Here is an 18652-nt window from a genome sequence, read left to right as displayed (position 1 = left end):
CGTCGCCGCCGTCGTCCCGTCGCATCGTTCCGATCCGAGCCCAGGGCCGCCTGACCGCACGGGAAAAAGGCATCGCAGCGTCCCTTACCAAACCGCCGCTTGCCCCTTCTGCCGTCCGAGGGCCTTCACCGCACAACCTCGCCGCAGCATCACCGTGTCGCCTCACCACCACCACCACCACCACCACCACGATTACCCGTGCTACCGCTCTCCGCGCATCGCCGGTGATAGACGCATCTCGAGCGCTCCTCGACCATGACCCTGCAGGCAGCTGCCTCCCCCGCCCCGCGTCAACAGTTGCCAGCTGGCCGTTGATCCCCCAACCCTCTTAAAGAGGCGGCGACGACGACGAACCATGCGATAAGCCCCGCGAGCAAGCAAACGCCCTCTCCCGTTCACCGCCCTGCGTCCCTCCCGTGCGCGACGAGTGCGCCCTACCAGTCACCCACCGCCTGCTCCGAAAACTAAATACGTTTCCCGCAAACACGCCCTCCCAACGCTCCCTAGCCAAACACGGCGATAAGGCAAGACAAGGCAATCCAAACAAGCAAGCAACCAGACAAGCAAGCAAGCAAGCAAGCAAGCAAGCAAGCAAGCAAACAAGCGAGCAATCGAGCCATGTCTTCCCTCGAGGCCAAGATCGTCGTCCTCGGCGCCCAGGGCGTGGGCAAGACCTCCCTCGTCATGCGGTACTGCAAGGGCGCCTTCAACCCTGCCAAGGTCACGTCCACCGTCGGCGCCAGCTTCATGACCAAGCGCGTCATCGACTCCGACTCGGACACTGTCGTCCGCCTGCAGATCTGGGATACCGGTAAGCACCCTCCTCCTTCTTCCCATATCTGGGCTCAAGTGCTAACTGTTTGCCAGCCGGACAAGAGCGATTCCGCTCCATATCACGTTTGTACTATCGCGGCGCCAACGCCTGCATCCTATGCTACAGCATCACCGACGCGCAGTCCTTCGAGGACATGGGCGTCTGGCTCACCGAGCTGCGCCGCAACCTCCCCAGCGACGTCGTCCTCCACGTCGTCGGCACAAAGGCCGACATCGTCGCCCGCGACCCCTCGGCCCGACAGGTGCCCTTTGAGCGCTGCATCGCATACGTCGCCGAGAACCTCGCCCCCGGCCTGGGCAGCACCCCGCCGCCCACCGCCACGCCGCTCGGCGCCCAGTCCTCGGCACTGTCCGGCGCCGTCGCTGTGGAGCCTCGTAGTCCGAGCTCCAAGCGCAGCTCCGGCTTCTGGGCTCAAGAGGTCGGCTGGGACGCGTGCCACGAGATTAGCGCCGAGAGCGGCGAGGGTGTGGAGGAAGTGTTTCGCGTTGTCGCCCGCAAGCTCGTCGAGCAGGACCGCAAGATGCAGCAGGCCCTCCTCGCCGCCATGACGGGCCCCGGCACCCCGGGCTTCGAGGCCGGCATGGACGGCGGTTACTTTGAAGGCGCCAATGCTAGGGGCAGTTTCCGCGTTGGTCGCGACAGGCGCAGCTGGCTCTTCTCGCCGGCGTTCTCACCGGCCGTTACCATCGACCAGTCTGGCGCCGCTCAGCAGGAGCAGACGCAGGCCGACTACACCAACAAAGAGCGACGCAAATGCTGCTAGATCAGCACCGCTTCTCACAAACACACGAATAAACGGGCCGGAGGGATATATATACTGGCGGAGGGCGGCACGGCGGTCGTCATTTTCGGCAGCGTTCAGCTCAGCCCAGCCGAGCGAGATACCCCGGTGGACCTGTGCTTTTTAAACCCTTTTCCCGCTGTTTTACAAACGTCTCGCTCTTCTCATATTGCATCACGCTGGACCTGTTTGTTTTTTGACCCTCCCCCCCATGCATGGAACTGGCATCGCGTGTCTCTTTTGGCGATGGGGTCGGCGGCGTTTCTCTCCGTTACTCCTCCTCTTCCTCCTCATACACTGGTAAAGGCAGGGTTGGAACGGCTTGTATACTGACTGACTGACTGAATGAGCGGAACAGGCGTTCAGGATATGTGGCGACGGCGCGGGCGGGATGGACGAGCGAAGGAGCGCGTAGGTAGGTAGGTAGGCAGGCAGGCGTCCTTTCGCATTGGTGGCGGTCGCGGCAGTGGTGGTGCGGTTCTTGGTCCTGATGCGGGAGCCCGCGGCCTCGACGGCCTGGGTTATCTGTCACCCAGTCATCGTCGTGGCGAATGCTGCTCTGGGCACGTTGATGATACAGAGTCACGGAGACGGGATTTTTCTCTCGCGAGATGGTAACTGAGCGTCGGGCCTTTGTTTTTTTCTTTGCTCTTTGAACTTTGCGTACAGCGTGGCACTTACTTCAGCAGGGTGTTTGTTTGTTCTATAGCAGCTTTCACAATTGAATGACTTGCATGCATTGGCAGGTCCACTACACTGCAGCCTTTCTGTATACGTGCCCCGTAGTGTTCAACATCCATCCTACCAAGTCTATTTCTATGCGTTACTTGATTCAGTACTCGTGCGGGTGCCGTGAGAATTCTATGAGTGACATCCTTCGTCATGTAGCATATATATATGCAGAAGCATGTTACTTCTCCAAGCCAGTCTGCAGCATCCTGTCCACCCTCGGGATACTATACTCCAGCCCAATGTACGCGTCGCTGACCACCAGAACGTCCAGCTTGCGCTCCTGCCCCTCCACCGGCTCGGGCAGGCGAATCGTAGCCTTGGCCGACGGAGCGCTGCCCCGGCCGGGCTTCTTGCCAGCGCCGGACCCCGCGCCCGAGGACCAGCCTACGCGCTTCACGGCAATGACCTCGTCGCGCTCCACGTCGGCGACGACGACGAACCAGCCCTCCGTCTGGGGCTTGGGGAACTTGGGCGCAAAGATGCGCGCGTCGCGGTCGACGAGGGGGTTGAGCCGCTTCAGGTCCACGGTGAGCGACTGGCCGGTCGCTTCGCTGAGTGAGACGGACACGTTGGGGAGGAAGGAGACGGCGCGGGCGAAACGCGACTGCTGTGCGGCAGGCACTCTCAGCTTCTTCGCCAGCTGGTTGACCTGCGGCGTCGTGAAGGTGCTTAACTTGGTAAGCGGCGTGTCGTCCTTGGTCGAGTCTGGGTCGACGCCAGGCAGGATCGAGGCCGGAGCATCGTTCGGCCAGCGGGCGCACTTGATGGACTGCATGAGCTTCATCATCTGCAGGCAACTAGACAAGTGGCCCAGCTCGGTGAGCACATCGATGGATGCCTGGATGATACGGATCGCCTGGTCGAGCACGCTTGTCTGGTCGCCAACGTAATCCGTGATGGGCAAGTCGATGCGGGACATGTGCGCCTGGAGCAGGAGGAACGACTTGACGTGGGGATCCCACATGGGCAGGCCAAAAGAATGGCCAGGGAACGGCAGGTTGGACGAGAGCGTGTCGTTGACAAGGTCTTCGTTGTGTCGCACGGGAAGCTCGTCGTACTCGGTCGCGCGACACATCCACGACAGGACATCGAGGAACGATGCCTGTGCCTTGGCGTTTCGGACGAGGTGTCGAATGGTCAGATGCGAGAGATAGTAGTAGCTCATGATCTTGCCTAGGGGCGTCGAGTCGACGTCGCCGTTGGGGAACACTTCGACACACTTGGATTTGGCCAGCTCGCCGAGCGACTTTTCAACCATCTCCACCATGTACTCGTTGGCCAGCTGCTGTGCGGCGATGGAGCTATGCTCCTCGGCAGACAGCTCTAGGCCATAGTAGGACGGGTTCTTGTGCAGTCTCCTGAAGAAAAAGGTCCACGTCAGGTAGTCGAGCGCGTCCTGCTTGGTCAAGATTGTTTCGGCAGACACTTCGGCTCCCAAATGGTTGTCGAGAACGGTATGCAGTGACGATTCCACGGGAAAGCCGGTGTGGAGGAAGTGCTTGTAAAAGTCCTTCTTGGAGTCTTGCGTGAAGATGCGGGCAACACCCGAGTTGTCAAACTGCGGACGCCCGGCTCGGCCCAGCATCTGCAGCACATCCGTCAGATCCATGTCCTTGTAGCCCTCCATCTTGGCGTCGTAAAACTGTGTGCCCTTGACGACGACCAGGTGGGCAGGCAAATTGACACCCCAGGCCAGCGTGCTGGTGGCCACCAGGATCTGGATCTTGTTGTTCAAGAAGAGCTCCTCGGCCAGCTGCCTGTCAGACTCGACCAAACCGGCATGATGAAGTCCGATGCCAAAGTTGATGGCTTCCTTGAGCGCATCGTCCTTAACCCTAGCCAGGTTGAGCTGCAAGTCGTCTTCGTCCATCCGCAAGAAACGTCGCGGGTTGTCTTCCATGCCGCAAAAGTTGATCAGATCTTTGGCAGTGAGTCGGGTCTGCCTTCGTGAGGCCACGAACACAATGACTGGCTTGTCCGGGCTGTGATTCTTGATGGCTAGGAATGTCGGCCGGTTCATAGACTGCATCAGCGGACAGAAGCCCCTGACCTCTGGAAACCCATCAATGTACAGCTCCAACGGTACCGGGCGGACTGAATGCTTGAAGTTGAACAGTCCTTCCTTCACGCCCAGCCAGTTGCCCAAGTCAGTGGCATTGGCACAGGCTGTTGACATGCCCAGGAGCCGCACAGCATTCTTTGTTGACGAGGCAATGTAGTTCATTCGCGAGACGATGATTTCCAGAATCGGACCACGGTCTCCAGCAAGGAGGTGGATCTCGTCGATGATGACCAGACTGACTTGTCGAACATAGCCTCGTGTCTGCCACGAACGCGAAATACCGTCCCACTTCTCGGGCGTGGTAATGATGATGTCTGCGTCCTTGATAGTCCTCGTGTCCGGGGTATTGTCACCCGTGAGCTCGACCAACTTCAAGCCGAAGGGCCGCGCGAGGCGAGCTCCCCAATCCTTGACTCTCTCGCGGACCAGAGCCTTCATCGGGGCGATGTACACCACCTTGGACTTGGGGCGTTCCCTGAATGCCCACCACATTGCCAGCTCGGCGGCCACCGTCTTTCCACTGCCTGTGGGCGATCCAAGGAGGACGTTGGCCGGGGTGTGATAGAGAGTGTGAAAGATCTGAGTCTGCATGGGGTTGAAAAATTGGAAGCGTTGGGCGTAAATTTCCTCCAGCCCCGGGTTCTTGAGGGCCGTGATGGGCAACGGCTGCAGGTTGAGCAACTCAGTGTAGACGCTCTCTGTGTCGGGCCTAATGAGGTGCTGGAACGACACTGGCGTGACAGTCTCTGCGCCGAGCCACCTGTCCGAGACTGCACGCACGTAAATCTGCGTGGGCAGAGGGTCTGAGAGAGGAATGGTAAAGTTGAGCTCATGGTCATCGTGAAGCTTCCTACGGTTCAGGATGAAGAACTCGTGGTGGTAAATCTCGGACGTGTCCGAGTTCTCCACCCAGATGTAGAACGATTCCGATGTTCCGTGTATGTGGTCTCTCCAGGTAAAGTCTGGGATGACATAGAGTTTGATCCGAAGAACGTCGCGGTTCAAGGGGGCAATCTCCGCCTCAACGTGGACTGTAGGGAAGTGGTTCAAGATCTTGGCAATGTTCTTTCCGGCGCCGTGGTTGTGAACCAAGCCACCAATTTCGGCGGCCTCCATGTCTTTCATGGCCTCCACTGTCAAGTGCTCCTTCGCATCAAGTTGGTTGAGCACAGGTTTGGCCAGGTCGAACTGGTGGAGAGGGTGCTGAAAAGGCCATATCCGCTTCTCAATAGACTTGGACAAAGTGAGGAGGACGAGGCACTGATGGCCCCAGCGGCGGTTAAGCGCTAGCATGAAGAGGGCGCGGCAGATGCGGCCAGACTGCTGCGCGACGTAGTTCATGTCGTTGGAGAGCGCGAAATCCTCTGGTTGCTGCCGCGAAATGTACGACTGCAGGAGAATATTAGTCTTTGCCTGCGGCGTATCGATTCCTCCGTCGACATCACAGGGGATGATTTCGTTTTTGAGGTTCGTGAGCTCCTTGGCCTCGCTGTCGCGTGACTGGACATTGTCAAACTCGCCGCTCATGCTGATCATCTTGAGAATGTCGGCTTCCGTGGCGTGGGGCTGCATCATGGTGTTGAACACCTGAATAGATGTGTGCAGGATGTAGTACTGGCTGGCAATGCGTCCGATATCCTTGCTGCGCAGCTCCTCGGTGCGCTCGTTGAATATGATCATCTGGCATTGCTGCAAGGTCCGCGCAGCTTGGATGGCGAGCTGGCGCCGCCGCTGAACGAGGGTAGGGTCGTCCCTAATCTCAGCCCACTCAATGCCGTACGAAGTCGGACTTCTCTGCATACGAACAAAGAGGTATGAGTAGCCGATCCACTGGACCGCGTCCTGAATGGAAGTGACTGTCCCGAGCGCAATCTCAGCGTTAAGGTTATCCACAAGCTTCGCCGAAAACCTGGACTCGATGGGGAGCTGCTCCGTGATGGCAGTCAGGTAATGGTGCAGCTTCTCCTGGGTCGTGCAAATCATGCCGATACCAGTGTCCTCGAACTGGGGTCGACCCGCACGACCGAAGATCTGCAGCACGTCGAGGATCCCGAGGTCGACAAACTTGCCTTCCTGCGCGCTGTAGACCTGAGTCCCCTTGATGACAACTGCCGCAGCAGGCAAGTTGACACCCCAGGCGAGCGTGGCCGTACAGCAGAGAACCTTGAGGACACCCTCGCCAAACAGGCGCTCCATCAAGTTTCGGTCCGCTCGTGCCATGCCCGCATGATGAATACCGATGCCTTTGGATAGGAGGTCTCGGATATCTTTGGAGCGAGACGTCTTCATGTCTCTCGATGCCTGTTCGTATCTTGGATGGCCACTGGGGTCAAACAAGTCCATGCACATGTGTTCAATGGCCTTCTGATGCAGCATCCTCGCGCTGACCATGGTGTCTTTCCGAGAATGCACAAAGACCATTACTTGGTGGTCCCTCTCGAGCATTTCCTTGACCTTGTCGAAAGCCACGTTGTCGAGGTTTTCCTTGGATTGCTTGGATCCCGCCTTGCCCTTGACTCCGATGAAGTGTTGCTCAAGGGGTACAGGGCGGAAGGAGGCGTCAAAGTAGAAGAGGCCGGCATATCGGTTGACTTTGAGAAAGTCGGCAACGTCGACGTAGTTGGGCAGAGTGGCACTGAGGCCGATGACGCGAATCAAAGATTGTGTGCTCTCCACCTGACGCTCGGTTCGAGCGACGAGCGACTCGAGAACGGCACCGCGCTCATCGTGGAGCATGTGCACTTCATCGATAATCAGAAGCCTGACCTTTTGGACCAGCTCCGTGTCGCCCGTGCCCTTCCGCGTAACTACGTCCCACTTCTCCGGCGTGGTGACAATAATTTGCGTCTGCACAATCTCCGCCTTGGTCAGCTGCATGTCTCCGGTGTACTCGCGGCACTTGATGCCGAGCCACGCGAGACGCTTGCCGAGCTTCTCCGTCACCTCGGCGGCCAGCGCCTTCATCGGGGCGACGTAGACGATTTTGAAGTCGTCGATGTCGACTGCAAACTCCGTCGCCGTGGTGTCCTCCATCGGGTTGGGGTAGACGTGCTGCCCGATGGTGTGAAGAATCGTGAGCATGGCAGCGTCAGTTTTACCCGCACCCGTCGGGGCGCAGATGAGCATGTTCTCGTTGGTCTTGTACGCGACGGGGTGAACGAGGCTCTGCATGCGGTTCAGGGTCTTGTACCCCTTGAAGGTGTTTCTGCACAGTCCATCGAGGTCCGAGATTTTGACGAGTTTCTCGCCAGGACCGAGGGTGCCTTTGCGCCCTGCGGGGACGGAGTATTCTTCGTACTTGTCAAACTGGTGGCGCTCGGTGCCGACGGGCAGGCTGTACTTTTGCCCCGTCGAGCTCAGCGTGTTGCCTGCGTGGTAGGATTTGTACACGTGCGGATACTGCGGCTCCTTGGCGTAACTGGGTGCGAGGGTAGCCGTCTTGTGCTTGATGTCTTGCTGGCGAAGAGCTTCTTCGCGCTGGGCCTTGGTCAAGATGCGTGGCCCAGAGCTGGACGTCTGGTCCTGGGCCGCGATCCCCGCAAGAACCTCGTCCCTGTGGGCGAGGACTTCGATGATGAAGTCGAGATGGTCGAAGCCGACCAGGTCGGTGAGTTCAGCCTGCAGCTCCTGCTCGGGACGGCCGGACGAGAGAAGGCCCGTAATCTGAGACTGGAAGACGTCTGGCGCGAGGCCATTCTGGACGGCAATCTCGGAGCAGTTTGCGGCGAGCCATTCTGCACCAAAGGCAGATGCATCGCCCACGCCGTCAGGCTCAACAAAGTCGCTGCTGTACTCGTCTTGATCGTCGTCAGAGATGAAGTCCCATACGTCCTGCCCTCTGTTCTCCGAGGAGTACCCCTCGAACTCGTCGTCGTGCCAGTCGTCCTGGATTTCTTTCGGGGCCTGGGCCGGGAGCTTGAGCTCAGCGAGGGCCGCTCGCATCGCGGCGAACTGTTCTCGCCATTGCGCCTCGGCCGTGGCCAAATTGTCGGATGCCATGTTGGGCCCCCTTGGGTGGATTGAGTTCCGGAGCAGGTGCTAGGAGGAGCGAGATTACAAAGCCGCTGGCAGTAGGTATCGGTCGAAAACAATCGGTTTTGCCGCAGCGTGCCGTCGTGCCAGGCGGGGTGCAATATAAATGGAAGGCAAGGTTACTTGGTGAGATCACGGCCCCAGTTCGACTCAGAGCGACTCGACGAGTCACACCGCCCCGCTATCCGGGCCCAGCCCGCCCGAGAGCCCCACCAAAGCGCTGGCTCTTCAGGCGGCGCGGCACGCTGGTGGGGCACCGTTCCAGCGGGTGTCGCCCTCACTGCCAGCGCCGGCCGCTTGTACTTCGTACTTGGAAGCATCACGGCCGCCGAGACTGGATCTGATCAGGAGATAGTGGACTCGACCACTCTCTCCAAGGCCAACCGACGATGTCATGTCAGATGATCTCGCGAGCACGACGCGCCCAGATGGCCACGTCGCGACGCGTTTCCCAATTAACACGGATGTCATCCACGTCAACGCGTCTGCTTGCTCCAGGCGAGAATGCGCACATCACAACAGATCCGAGAAAGCTTTTAAAGCCAGCCGAAGGCCCGCCTACTTGAATCGGCGCGCAGTTCCTTTTCCTGCTTTTACTGTGTGACTGATCATCATGACGTGCCCTTCCTCGAGCCTGGCACCAGAGGCCGTGACGTCTCTGGTCCAGCAGTACCTGACCAAGGCATCGTGGAAGACATCAGAGAACGCCAACTCTACATACTCGCATCAGGGCCTCATTCAATACGTGTCTACTCACATAGTCTCCGAGTACTGGCTCAACCATGTCTACTCCGAAGAGGTACGCCAAGCGGTCCGGGAGAACCGCTTCCACATTCATGACTTGGGGTTCCTGAGCGCCTACTGCTCGGGCTGGAGCATAGAAGACATCCTGCTCCAAGGCTTTGGCGGCGTCGAGAACAAGATCCAATACGAACCTCCCTGCCACTTCAGCACGGCTCTACACCAGACTGTCAACTTTCTCTTCACCCTCCAGGGCGAGCTGGCCGGTGCCCAGGCGCTCTCCAACTTTGACACATACCTCGCTCCTTTTATACGCCACGACGGCCTGTCGTATGACCAGGTCTACAAGTCAGTGCAGAGCTTCGTGTTTTCTCTCAACGTCCCGACGCGGAGCGGCTTCCAGGCTCCGTTCACCAACATCTCGCTCGATGTCATCTGCCCAAAGAACCTCCGCGAGCAGCCGGTGATTCTTCAGGGGAAGCACCACGCCGAGTGGACATACGGCGACTTCCAGGAGGAGATGGACGCCCTCAACCGTGCCTTTGCGGAGGTGATGTACCAGGGGGACGGAAACGGCAACATCTTCTCGTTCCCCATTCCGACCTACAACCTCTATGACGGCTTCGACTGGGACTCGCCGCGCTTTGAGCCCATCTGGGCCATGACGGCCAAGTATGGCGTGCCCTACTTCACCAACTTCCTCAACAGCGACCTGAACCCCGAAGACTTTCGTTCCATGTGCTGCCGACTTCGTCTTGATGTCGGCCAGCTACATAGCCGGGGCGGCTCGCTGTTTGGGTCCGTGCCTCTCACGGGCTCTATGGGCGTCGTCACCCTGAACATGCCGAACCTGGCTATGAGGTCCGACGGAACCAAGGAGTCTTTCCTAGCTATCGTGGGCGAGACGCTTCGGGTCGCCAAGGACTCGTTGGAGACTAAGCGCAAGGTGGTCAATGAGCACTCGGCGCTTTACCCCTACGCTGCTCACTACCTATCCGCCATCAAGAAGCGAACGGGGTCGTACTGGACCAACCACTTCAGCACCATTGGGGTAGTTGGCATGAACGAGGCCCTGGACGTACTGTTCGGCGAGGGCATTGCCGTCCACCGCGAGTTCGCGCTCGAAGTGCTCGAGTTCATCAAGCAGCGGCTCCAGGAGTTCCAGGAGGAGACGGGGAACCTCTACAACCTCGAGGCGACTCCCGCGGAGAGCACCTGCTACAAGCTGGCGCAGCGAGACCACGAAATGTATCCGCACGTCTCGCTTCCCAACTTCTACACCAACTCGACTATGCTCCCCGTCGACGCCACCGACGACTTGTTCGCGGCGCTGGACCACCAGGAGCCGCTGCACCGGACTTACACGGGCGGCACCGTCTTCCACGTGCTCCTGGGCGAGCGTCTGCCCAGCTGGACGCACGCGCGGGACCTCGTCCGCAGCATCGTCACCAAGTATCGGATCCCGTACGTCTCTCTCACGCCCACCTTTAGCATCTGCAAGACGCACGGCCACATCAGCGGCGAGTCGCATACCTGCCCCAAGTGCGGGGCCGAATGCCTGGTCTATTCGCGCATCGTGGGATACTTCCGCCCGACGCGCGACTGGAACAGGGGCAAGAAGGAGGAGTTTAGCCTGCGCAAGACGTACCGCTACCCCGGGCAGGCCAGCCTGACGGGCGAGAAGCGCCTCTGCAACGGGCAGCTCGCCTCCGCCTTGGGAGAGCTACAGCTCCCCATCGCGGGCTTCATACCGCAGACGTTCAGCGACTATCCCGGCAAGGTCCAGGCAAGCATCATGTTCACCTCGGGCTGTAACCTCGCCTGCCCGTGGTGCCACAACGGCCCCGTGGTGCGCGGCGAGGCCCCCCCGGACGCGCCGGTGGTGACGCCCTCCGAAGTCCTCGACCACGTCACGGCGTCGGCGCACAAGAGCCTCGTCGTCTCGGGCGGCGAGCCGACCATGCACGCGGGCCTGGTGCCGTTCCTGCGCATCCTCCGCTCCCACGGCATCACCGTCAAGCTCGACTCCAACGGGACGTCGCCGTCGGTGCTGCGGCGCGTCTTCGCGGAGCGGCTCGTCGACTTCGTGGCCATGGACATCAAGGCGGCGCTGCCCCGCTACCGCAAGGTGGCCGGCCGCAAGGTCGACGTGTCGCTCCTGGCCGAGAGCATCAGCCTGATCCGCGAGAGCGGCGTGGCGCACCAGTTCCGCACCACCCTGGTGCCTGACCTGGTCGACATGGAGGACCTGGTCGAGTGCAAGCGCCTGGCCGGCGGGCGGCTCACGGTGCAGAAGTTCCGGCGCGGCCCGACGACTCTGCACCGGCGCTTCAGGGACTACAAGGAGCACACGGACGAGGAGTTTGCGGCCATGGTGGCCCGGCTGGCGGAGGTGGAAGTATGATGGCGGTTCCACGCTGGGGGGATAGAGAGATGTGGTTGAAGTATTGTTGTCAGGCCGATCACTTACGTCACTCGCATCATGCATGAATATTCTAGTAAAGCCAGATACTGTGTTAGAGAGTCTTCTCAATGAAATTTTGTTGGCTCTGTCGAGGAGACGGAGAGAGCTGTGAAGGTCTCTGTCGCCACTGGAGGTGGTCGGTGTAAGATCCATCCATAGAGGCGGCGTCACCGCTGGGCGCCCACTGCCGCGTGACCAATTTATAGTGGCTCGGCTTACCCCAGGCACATGCGGGTTCCCCCCCGTCAGATGCACTGTCAACTGCCTAGGCAGCCTGCCGGGAGTCAATCCAGAGGCTCCCGTCCTTGCGCCTGCAACTCCGTCCCAACCGTTCCAGGTTCCATCAATTCAACATCCCTCCTCCATCCCGCCCGCCGCCGCCCACCACCACCACGACTACTCCCTCCCTCTCACCGGCGCACACATCGCGACGAACGACGACCGCTCCACGATCCCCGCTCCCGCAACGCAAGGCTCATCCCCCATCGCCCAGCAGCCCGAGCAGACGCCCCCCCAACCCGCCGCCACCATGAAGCTGCACTACATCGGCGTAAATGACCCCCCCCCCGGCCTCCCTCGCTCCCCTCCCCTCCCCCTCCTTCACCGCATGTCGTCACGTCGCCCTCGTCGGGAGAACGCCCTCGCTGACGACAGGCCGCGCGCGCGCCGCTCGGACAACAGATCATCCGCAACGAAGGCAAGCCAGCGCACGAAATCTGCGCCGAGAAGGAGCTCAGTGCCTACTCGCGCTTCACCCGCAACAAGTTGGTCCTCGCCCTCCTCCCCCCCGCCTTGCCCCCGGCAGCTCGCCCGCCGCCGCCCGACTTCGAGACACGGAACACCCGCGCTGACTGTCCGAACCCCCTTTTCCCCCCACGCACAGCTATGGCGAGTTCATGACTCTGTTCGCGAAGACGGTCGCCGAGCGCACGAAACCCGGCCAGCGACAGGATGTTGAGGAGCAAGGTACGCCTGTGCCAGCAGCGGGACTTGGGGGTATGCGAAAGTGGCGGCTGACAAGGGACGCTCGTCGACGCGAAAAGATTACACATTCCACGCCTACGGCCGCACCGAGGGCGTCTGCGGCATCATCATCTCGGACCACCAGTACCCCGCCCTCGTCGCCCACCAGCTCCTCAGCAAGTGCGTCGACGAGTTCCTCTCCAAGCACCCGCGCTCCTCGTGGGCCACGGGCCAACCCCAGCTGCCCATGCCCGAGCTGCGCGACTACCTCACCAAGTACCAGGACCCGCAGCAGGCCGACAGCATCATGAAGATCCAGAAGGAGCTCGACGAGACCAAGATTGTCCTGCACAAGACCATCGAGAGCGTCCTGCAGCGCGGCGAGAAGATTGACGACCTCGTGGCCAAGAGCGACGGCTTGAGCTCCCAGAGCAAGATGTTTTACCGTGCGTCGGACCCCGTGCACGGCCCGCTGTCCCTCATCCTCCCCTTGCCGTCGCCTTCAGCTTGTGTGACTTGCCATCTAACTGCATGCAGAGCAAGCCAAGAAGCAGAACTCGTGCTGTGTGTTGATGTAGCAGAGCCCCGACTGCTCTCTGCTTTCATGTTAGGCGTTGGACGTGGCGGGTGCTGGTTTGGCCCGAGGCTAGCAGCACGAGGATTGGGTACGATTCTTTCAGGCGCAGGTGCATTTATACATCCATCCACCAAGTACGACGCATCGCCGTTCTCTTAACTCTGCGCGCCCGTCGCTCCTTGTTTACGAATCTCCAATAAATGAGTTGGGACGGAGCGACTTCACACAGCCTGCGCAATAGTGCCGGGATCAAGACAAGGAGAAGGGTCAACAGTTGTTACAGTACAGACTCCAGGAGCAGAGAAATAAAGTAATGATATGCATGTGAAAGATAATACCAGCCCCCATGTCTATCTGAAGGACTACCCAAATCATTGATGCTTGGCTCATGGTCATTCCTGGCCACCGCTGCTCGTCGACCTGGACAACGGAGCTGGTGGCGCCCTGCCGGCAGGGTTCAATATGCGCTTGGCGACAAAAGAAAGGTCGTGAATAACGTCTTCAAAAGGTCGCAGACCTGGGTCATGCGAGAGAAAGTTTCCGCGGAGTCGCAGTGTCTTGGGCCGCCCGTCCAGCTCATGCAACCCGTCTTCATCATGCGACATAGCGAGACCTGTGTCCCCGTGCTCATGCGCGCTCCACAATCACTCGCTCGCTCTTCCGGTGCATGGCCTTGGGCGAAGTTGGATCATGCCTTGGGTCGACGAGCCTCGGCGTCGAGCTCTTGGTCTCGCTCAGCTGTTTTGCCTCCAACCCACGCCTTTGCAAAGGCCCCAAGAGCGCCCTTTGTTGCCGGGAAACGCTTATCTGTCTGGCAATGGACACTTCCACGGGATCTTGAGGCACCTTTTCTAGAGTCGTTACTGAGGACCCTGGGGCGTCTTCTAGACCAGGCGACGGTGGCAGTGATCGGTTATCATCCCGAGATGGAAAGGATCTTGGCGTAGCTGCCTCAAGCGGCGGATGTGACGAATTCCATGCTGACGGCGCTTTCCATTTCCTTTCTTGAGGCGTAACTTCGACTTGGAAATACTCGTTCTCGTTGAGAGAAGGAGGCCTATCCACCGATGCCCTGGCGCCAATGCTGAGCTGAGACAGCGAACGGCGGTGGAACTTGGATATGAGCTGCGGCCGTTCAGCAACCTCCTCGGCCGCCGGTATCTCATCTATTCTGCCCCCTTGAAGAGTCGATTCTGCGATGTGCCTGGTGCCTCTGCGTTCGAGCGACGTGCCGGATGTTTTGAAGCTTGGCCGCGTTGGCGAAGGCATCATTGCAGGAGAGGTATTTGATCTTGCGCGCGAGAACGGCTCGAGGCCTCTGCCTCCGGAGCGAGGAGATTGGTTTCGCGGTGAGCTTGACGAGTCGCCCAATGGCCTCGGCGGCTCCCTCAATGCCAAGTCAGGGGTGTTAGGCTCTCCCTCCTGAATGGCCTTGAGCCGATCCTGGGTTGCCTGCCTTCTGGCGAGCAGTGACGATGCGGTCTTGTGCTGTAAAAGATGGCCGAACATGATGCTGTAGCGCTCCAAAGTTATGTCTGGGATCTCGACATCGAGAAGAGGCTCGTTGAGGTTAGGCGCAGAAGGCGAGAAGCCGTCGGCACGCGCAGTGTCCCTTGTCATATTGGTTCGAGCAGTACTGTCCTTGGCTGGTGGGTTGGGTGCGAAACCTTCGTTGCGAGGAACCTTTGCTCGGTCTCTCAGCATCGGTTCCGTCTGAGATCTTGCAATTGACCTGTGTGGAGATGGTGTGGCCGCTTCTCCCCCTCGCGGATACATCTGAGCGTGAGCCGTGGTTGACGTGCTCCGCCCAAGGGGTGAATAGGTCGAGGGACTCGCAATTGGACCATCACGCATGGGGCTCGAATTACCCTTCCCTTTCCTAGATCGCGACCGGCCGAAAATACCCCATTTTCGAGACTTGGCTTTCGGCGACGTCTCCTCATTGCTTGTGATTTGGGCATCTGGGCTACCCGCAGTCACTGTCGTCGTGAACTGCGGCCGCCATGCTGTCATTGCGTAGTCGGGAGGGTGCGTTGGGCTCCCCAAGGCCATGCCAATGGCAATTATTCCAGTTTCCGGGGCCTCGTCAGTCGAAGCCACTCTGGAGTCGTGCGCCTGGTCGGGGGCAGTCGTAGACTCTACCGAGGACCGATCCGTACGAATTGGGCGGTGGTAAGATCTATAGTTGTCCTTTTTCTTGAGCTTAACTGCCGACGGCAATCCACCGGGGATCTCTTTTGGGTTTGGCTCTGGGGATCCAGGGCCGCCATCGATATCGGAGGCAGGGCTCTTGCGAAGGTTCTCAGCCGGTGACGGCACAGCTCCCGGAGGAGACGCCATGGGGCAAAAGAAGCGTTATATAAAACCCAGCCAGAGCCTACTTCGGAGGAAGGGGGCCGAGCTCGAGTGAGGACGTCCCAGGGATGCCGCTATCGTTTGCGAAGTGGCTGTGGTGGATGGAGGGATATGTTGCAGGTACCGAGACGGAGCAAGTCCAACAGTCGATCGTATGAGAACGCTGGCCGTTACGCCTAGCCGTTTAGGGTCCCGCCGTGTTTCCATTCATCGTCGGGGTCTTCCTCATGTGAACCCGGGGGCGGGAGCAAGTAGCAGAGGCTTTGTATTGCAGAGCACCGTTTACATGTTCCAGGATGGCACCGGTAACCAAGGCTCAGACACACAGTGGTATGGAAGAGATTATCAGGGATGCGGCAGCCAAGTGCCTTGTAAGCAGAGGCTCTGGTGGTTTCGAGTGAATGAAGGGACATCTGCGGAGAGCAAGAGACGGCTCCATGGCCGAGGCGGCATGGATGGGCTGCCCTGTGCGTGTCATGGCATACGGAACCTCCACTCAGTTCGTGTTGATGCAGCGTTATGTGGGCATGCCCAGCGTCGCCGCCATTCGGCGCTACCCCCTGATGCCGTCGAACAGGTCGTGTGCCTGCGCGCAAAGGACGTGATTGCGCAGCGCAGGCTCGCTCGTTTGAGGTTGATGCCAGGGGGGCCATCGACCCGCCAGGGATCAGCTCCCGAGAAGAGCAACCGCTGGCCGCTGTGGACGCTGGCGGCCGCTGCCACGGATCCTTGTCAAGGGGGTCAGCGACTGTGGACCGCTGGAGGTTTCGGGAGCTTGTTTGCATCGGTATCCCGGTTGGCACTTGCAAGCCAACTTGCGAGGGTGCTCTCGTACAGTACCCCAGAGCTCGACACTTGCCGATGAAAAGAAGAGCTGGTCGGGGGCGACGTCGCCATTTCCCTTTAGGCCGTAGGACGATATGTGCCATGCTATTGCGTGCACTGACCTTGGCTGGATCGGTTGCATCCTTTTCCTTCTTGGGAGAGACGGCCACGACCACGGCCGCTGACGGGGATTTTCTTTCGAGAAGCGCGAAGAGAAGCCGCGCCGGGCTTGGCTTGTGGGGTCGGGTACGGATGCGCCGTGGATGCAACGCATTCGACGGCGATGGTGCAGACGAGTGAAGATTGTCCAGGCGCCCGGACGGCGTCAGCACTGTAGGTGGCTCCCGTCACTACCAAAGTACGAAGTACACAGCGAGGCCATGCGCACCTTCCGGCCCGAACTGTCCGCCGCCACCTGCTCTGGGAGTCTCGGACGATGCGTCGGTCGTTCCTGCAGCATGCGCAGAGACAATCGTGTTCGCCCATGCCGCCCCACCCCCTGACCTGGACATTTTGAGCAGGTCGCGGCCGCGCTGACTGTCACGTCCGAATGGCCCAGGCGATGCGAACATGAAACACGCAACGATCTTGGGCGGCTCAAGCCACCGTGTCTCAGATTTGAGCGCCAGTCCCCTTGTTCTTTGCACCAACAACTCCATACACGCATCAGCACTGCTCTCGCGCTTTTGGCGCAACAGGGCATCCGAGCGAGAGGATGCAATTGCTGGACGGCTTCAATAGGCGCCCGACCAGGACGCCAGCGCCCGTCGGTCAATCCAAACGATAGAGTTGTACGGGCAATCTAATATCAAAGAGTACCCGTACCCATGAATTGCGACCTTATTTCAGGCCTGTTCCAGCGAGAGAACAGGGTGAGTAGAGTGACTTTGGACAAGTACTCTGTCTATTATGTACATCGACAATGATCCAGACGCCCAACTGCCCCCATCATCAACACTCTCACCTCCTGACTTGTCCTGGATGCTCGAGTTGGTTGGCCACACACAGACGACGGCAGCGCTGGCCTGGAAACCCTACCCTACCCAGATACCCTGTCTGCTTACAGTTGGACAATCACGCGGACAGGCAGGATGCAACAAGACTGCAGCGGCCTTTGTGAGCCCAGAATCGAGCGTAATCTCTTCTCACTGTCAACATCCAACAAAGGCCGCATCATCGCGGAACAGCACATCACATGCTCCAACAGCCTGGCCGAAGACAGCTCTCCCGGACCGAGATCATTACAATACCTGGGTTCTCATCCCGCCCTCAAGGCTCCAGTACTGCATCACAGGGGCATCGCTTACACGGCAGCCTGTCACCGAGCCACTGATGTCGACACCATCGACATCCCCCACCCCGCAGTCCCATCAACGAGGCCGCCAGGCAGACGGCAAAGGCCCGTGGATCCTCTAGCGTAACGGGAGCTGTTGCCACTGCGCGAGCGCCAGCGCCATGAGCACCAGATAACACTGGGCGGGAGCGCTAAATTCCCGTCAGCCCGTCCAGGAAGCACCGACCTACCTAGCCGCCGCCAAAGGATTGCGCTGGAGCTCCAGGCAGCATCAGCGGGTGGTGGCCGTGTGCCATAGAATGGATGAGGTGGTTCCCTCACGCAAGCTCCCGCCGTCCCGTCGTCATCTCGGGGGTGCGGACGGGGCCATAGCGCCGCCGCCGCCGCCCAGGCGATTTTGCGTCAGTGGCCCCAGGGCTGCCACCACAGGCTCCAGTGGCGGAAATTTTAGCCTCTCACCTCCCGCCCCATCGCCGCCTCGCAGCCGCCTTGTCACCCACCCGACGCCTCTGTTGCTCAGGCAGTCAATGGGTGAGGCGGTCGGTGGCCACTCGAGCTCCAGCGATTGACGGGACGACGGGTCAGGCGGCCGGGTGCGCTGCCCAGCGAGCGGTACGGAGCGGTACCGCCAGCGCCCGTGGTGGGGTTGCTGAAAAGGTACCCCTCCTCACAAGAGCCGCGGCGGGGAACCTCTGGCCATGAGCCAATCCAGCCGGCCCTTGTCGCCCGACGGCCCCAAGCAGTCCAAGGCCCTCTGTGGTCCCCCAGTACAATTTCGGGTGGAGGGGCAAGCAACAAACTGGCGCTCGAGCCGACAACAACCTTGAACTTGATCCAACAAACTTCCTGAGCTTCCCCTCTGCCCGCCGACCCTCAGGATATCCGCCGGAGCTCCAGCTGTAGCCTCTTTGCCTCCGCAGCACAGCATCTACTCCTTTTCCTCCGCCCTCTCCGTCTCGCCAGCTTCCCGCTGTCCCCCGAGCACGCAACC

The 18652-nt window shown here is 59.9% G+C and overlaps 4 protein-coding genes across 4 annotated transcripts; 3 read left to right on the top strand and 1 right to left on the bottom strand.

Moving 5' to 3' along the window:
* Window positions 1-618: 618 nt before the first annotated feature.
* PLICBS_000992 (uncharacterized protein) lies at window positions 619-1598 on the top strand (the record flags this gene model as incomplete). The annotated part of the gene is made up of 2 exons (XM_018317945.2): window positions 619-811; window positions 868-1598. The coding sequence occupies 2 exons, from the start codon at window positions 619-621 to the stop codon at window positions 1596-1598; spliced, it is 924 nt and encodes a 307-aa protein (XP_018183470.1).
* A 928-nt stretch (window positions 1599-2526) lies between these two features.
* PLICBS_000991 (uncharacterized protein) lies at window positions 2527-8409 on the bottom strand (the record flags this gene model as incomplete). Its single annotated transcript, XM_018317946.2, has 1 exon — window positions 2527-8409. One exon carries the CDS (start codon window positions 8407-8409, stop codon window positions 2527-2529), a length of 5883 nt encoding a protein of 1960 aa, XP_018183471.2.
* A 646-nt stretch (window positions 8410-9055) lies between these two features.
* PLICBS_000990 (uncharacterized protein) lies at window positions 9056-11587 on the top strand (the record flags this gene model as incomplete). The annotated part of the gene is made up of 1 exon (XM_065599696.1): window positions 9056-11587. The coding sequence occupies one exon, from the start codon at window positions 9056-9058 to the stop codon at window positions 11585-11587; it is 2532 nt and encodes an 843-aa protein (XP_065455768.1).
* Window positions 11588-12176: 589 nt separating this feature from the next.
* On the top strand, window positions 12177-13188 carry PLICBS_000989 (palmitoyltransferase; the record flags this gene model as incomplete). Its single annotated transcript, XM_065599695.1, has 5 exons — window positions 12177-12197; window positions 12302-12411; window positions 12531-12613; window positions 12691-13056; window positions 13148-13188. 5 exons carry the CDS (start codon window positions 12177-12179, stop codon window positions 13186-13188), a joined length of 621 nt encoding a protein of 206 aa, XP_065455767.1.
* Window positions 13189-18652: the final 5464 nt, after the last annotated feature.

Source organism: Purpureocillium lilacinum, assembly GCF_023168085.1.
Source record: "Purpureocillium lilacinum CBS 284.36 DNA, scaffold_1, whole genome shotgun sequence".
Taxonomy (NCBI): domain Eukaryota; kingdom Fungi; phylum Ascomycota; class Sordariomycetes; order Hypocreales; family Ophiocordycipitaceae; genus Purpureocillium; species Purpureocillium lilacinum.
The sequence above is the reverse complement of the archived record's forward strand: the minus strand, read 5'-3'. Positions and strand labels throughout refer to the sequence as shown.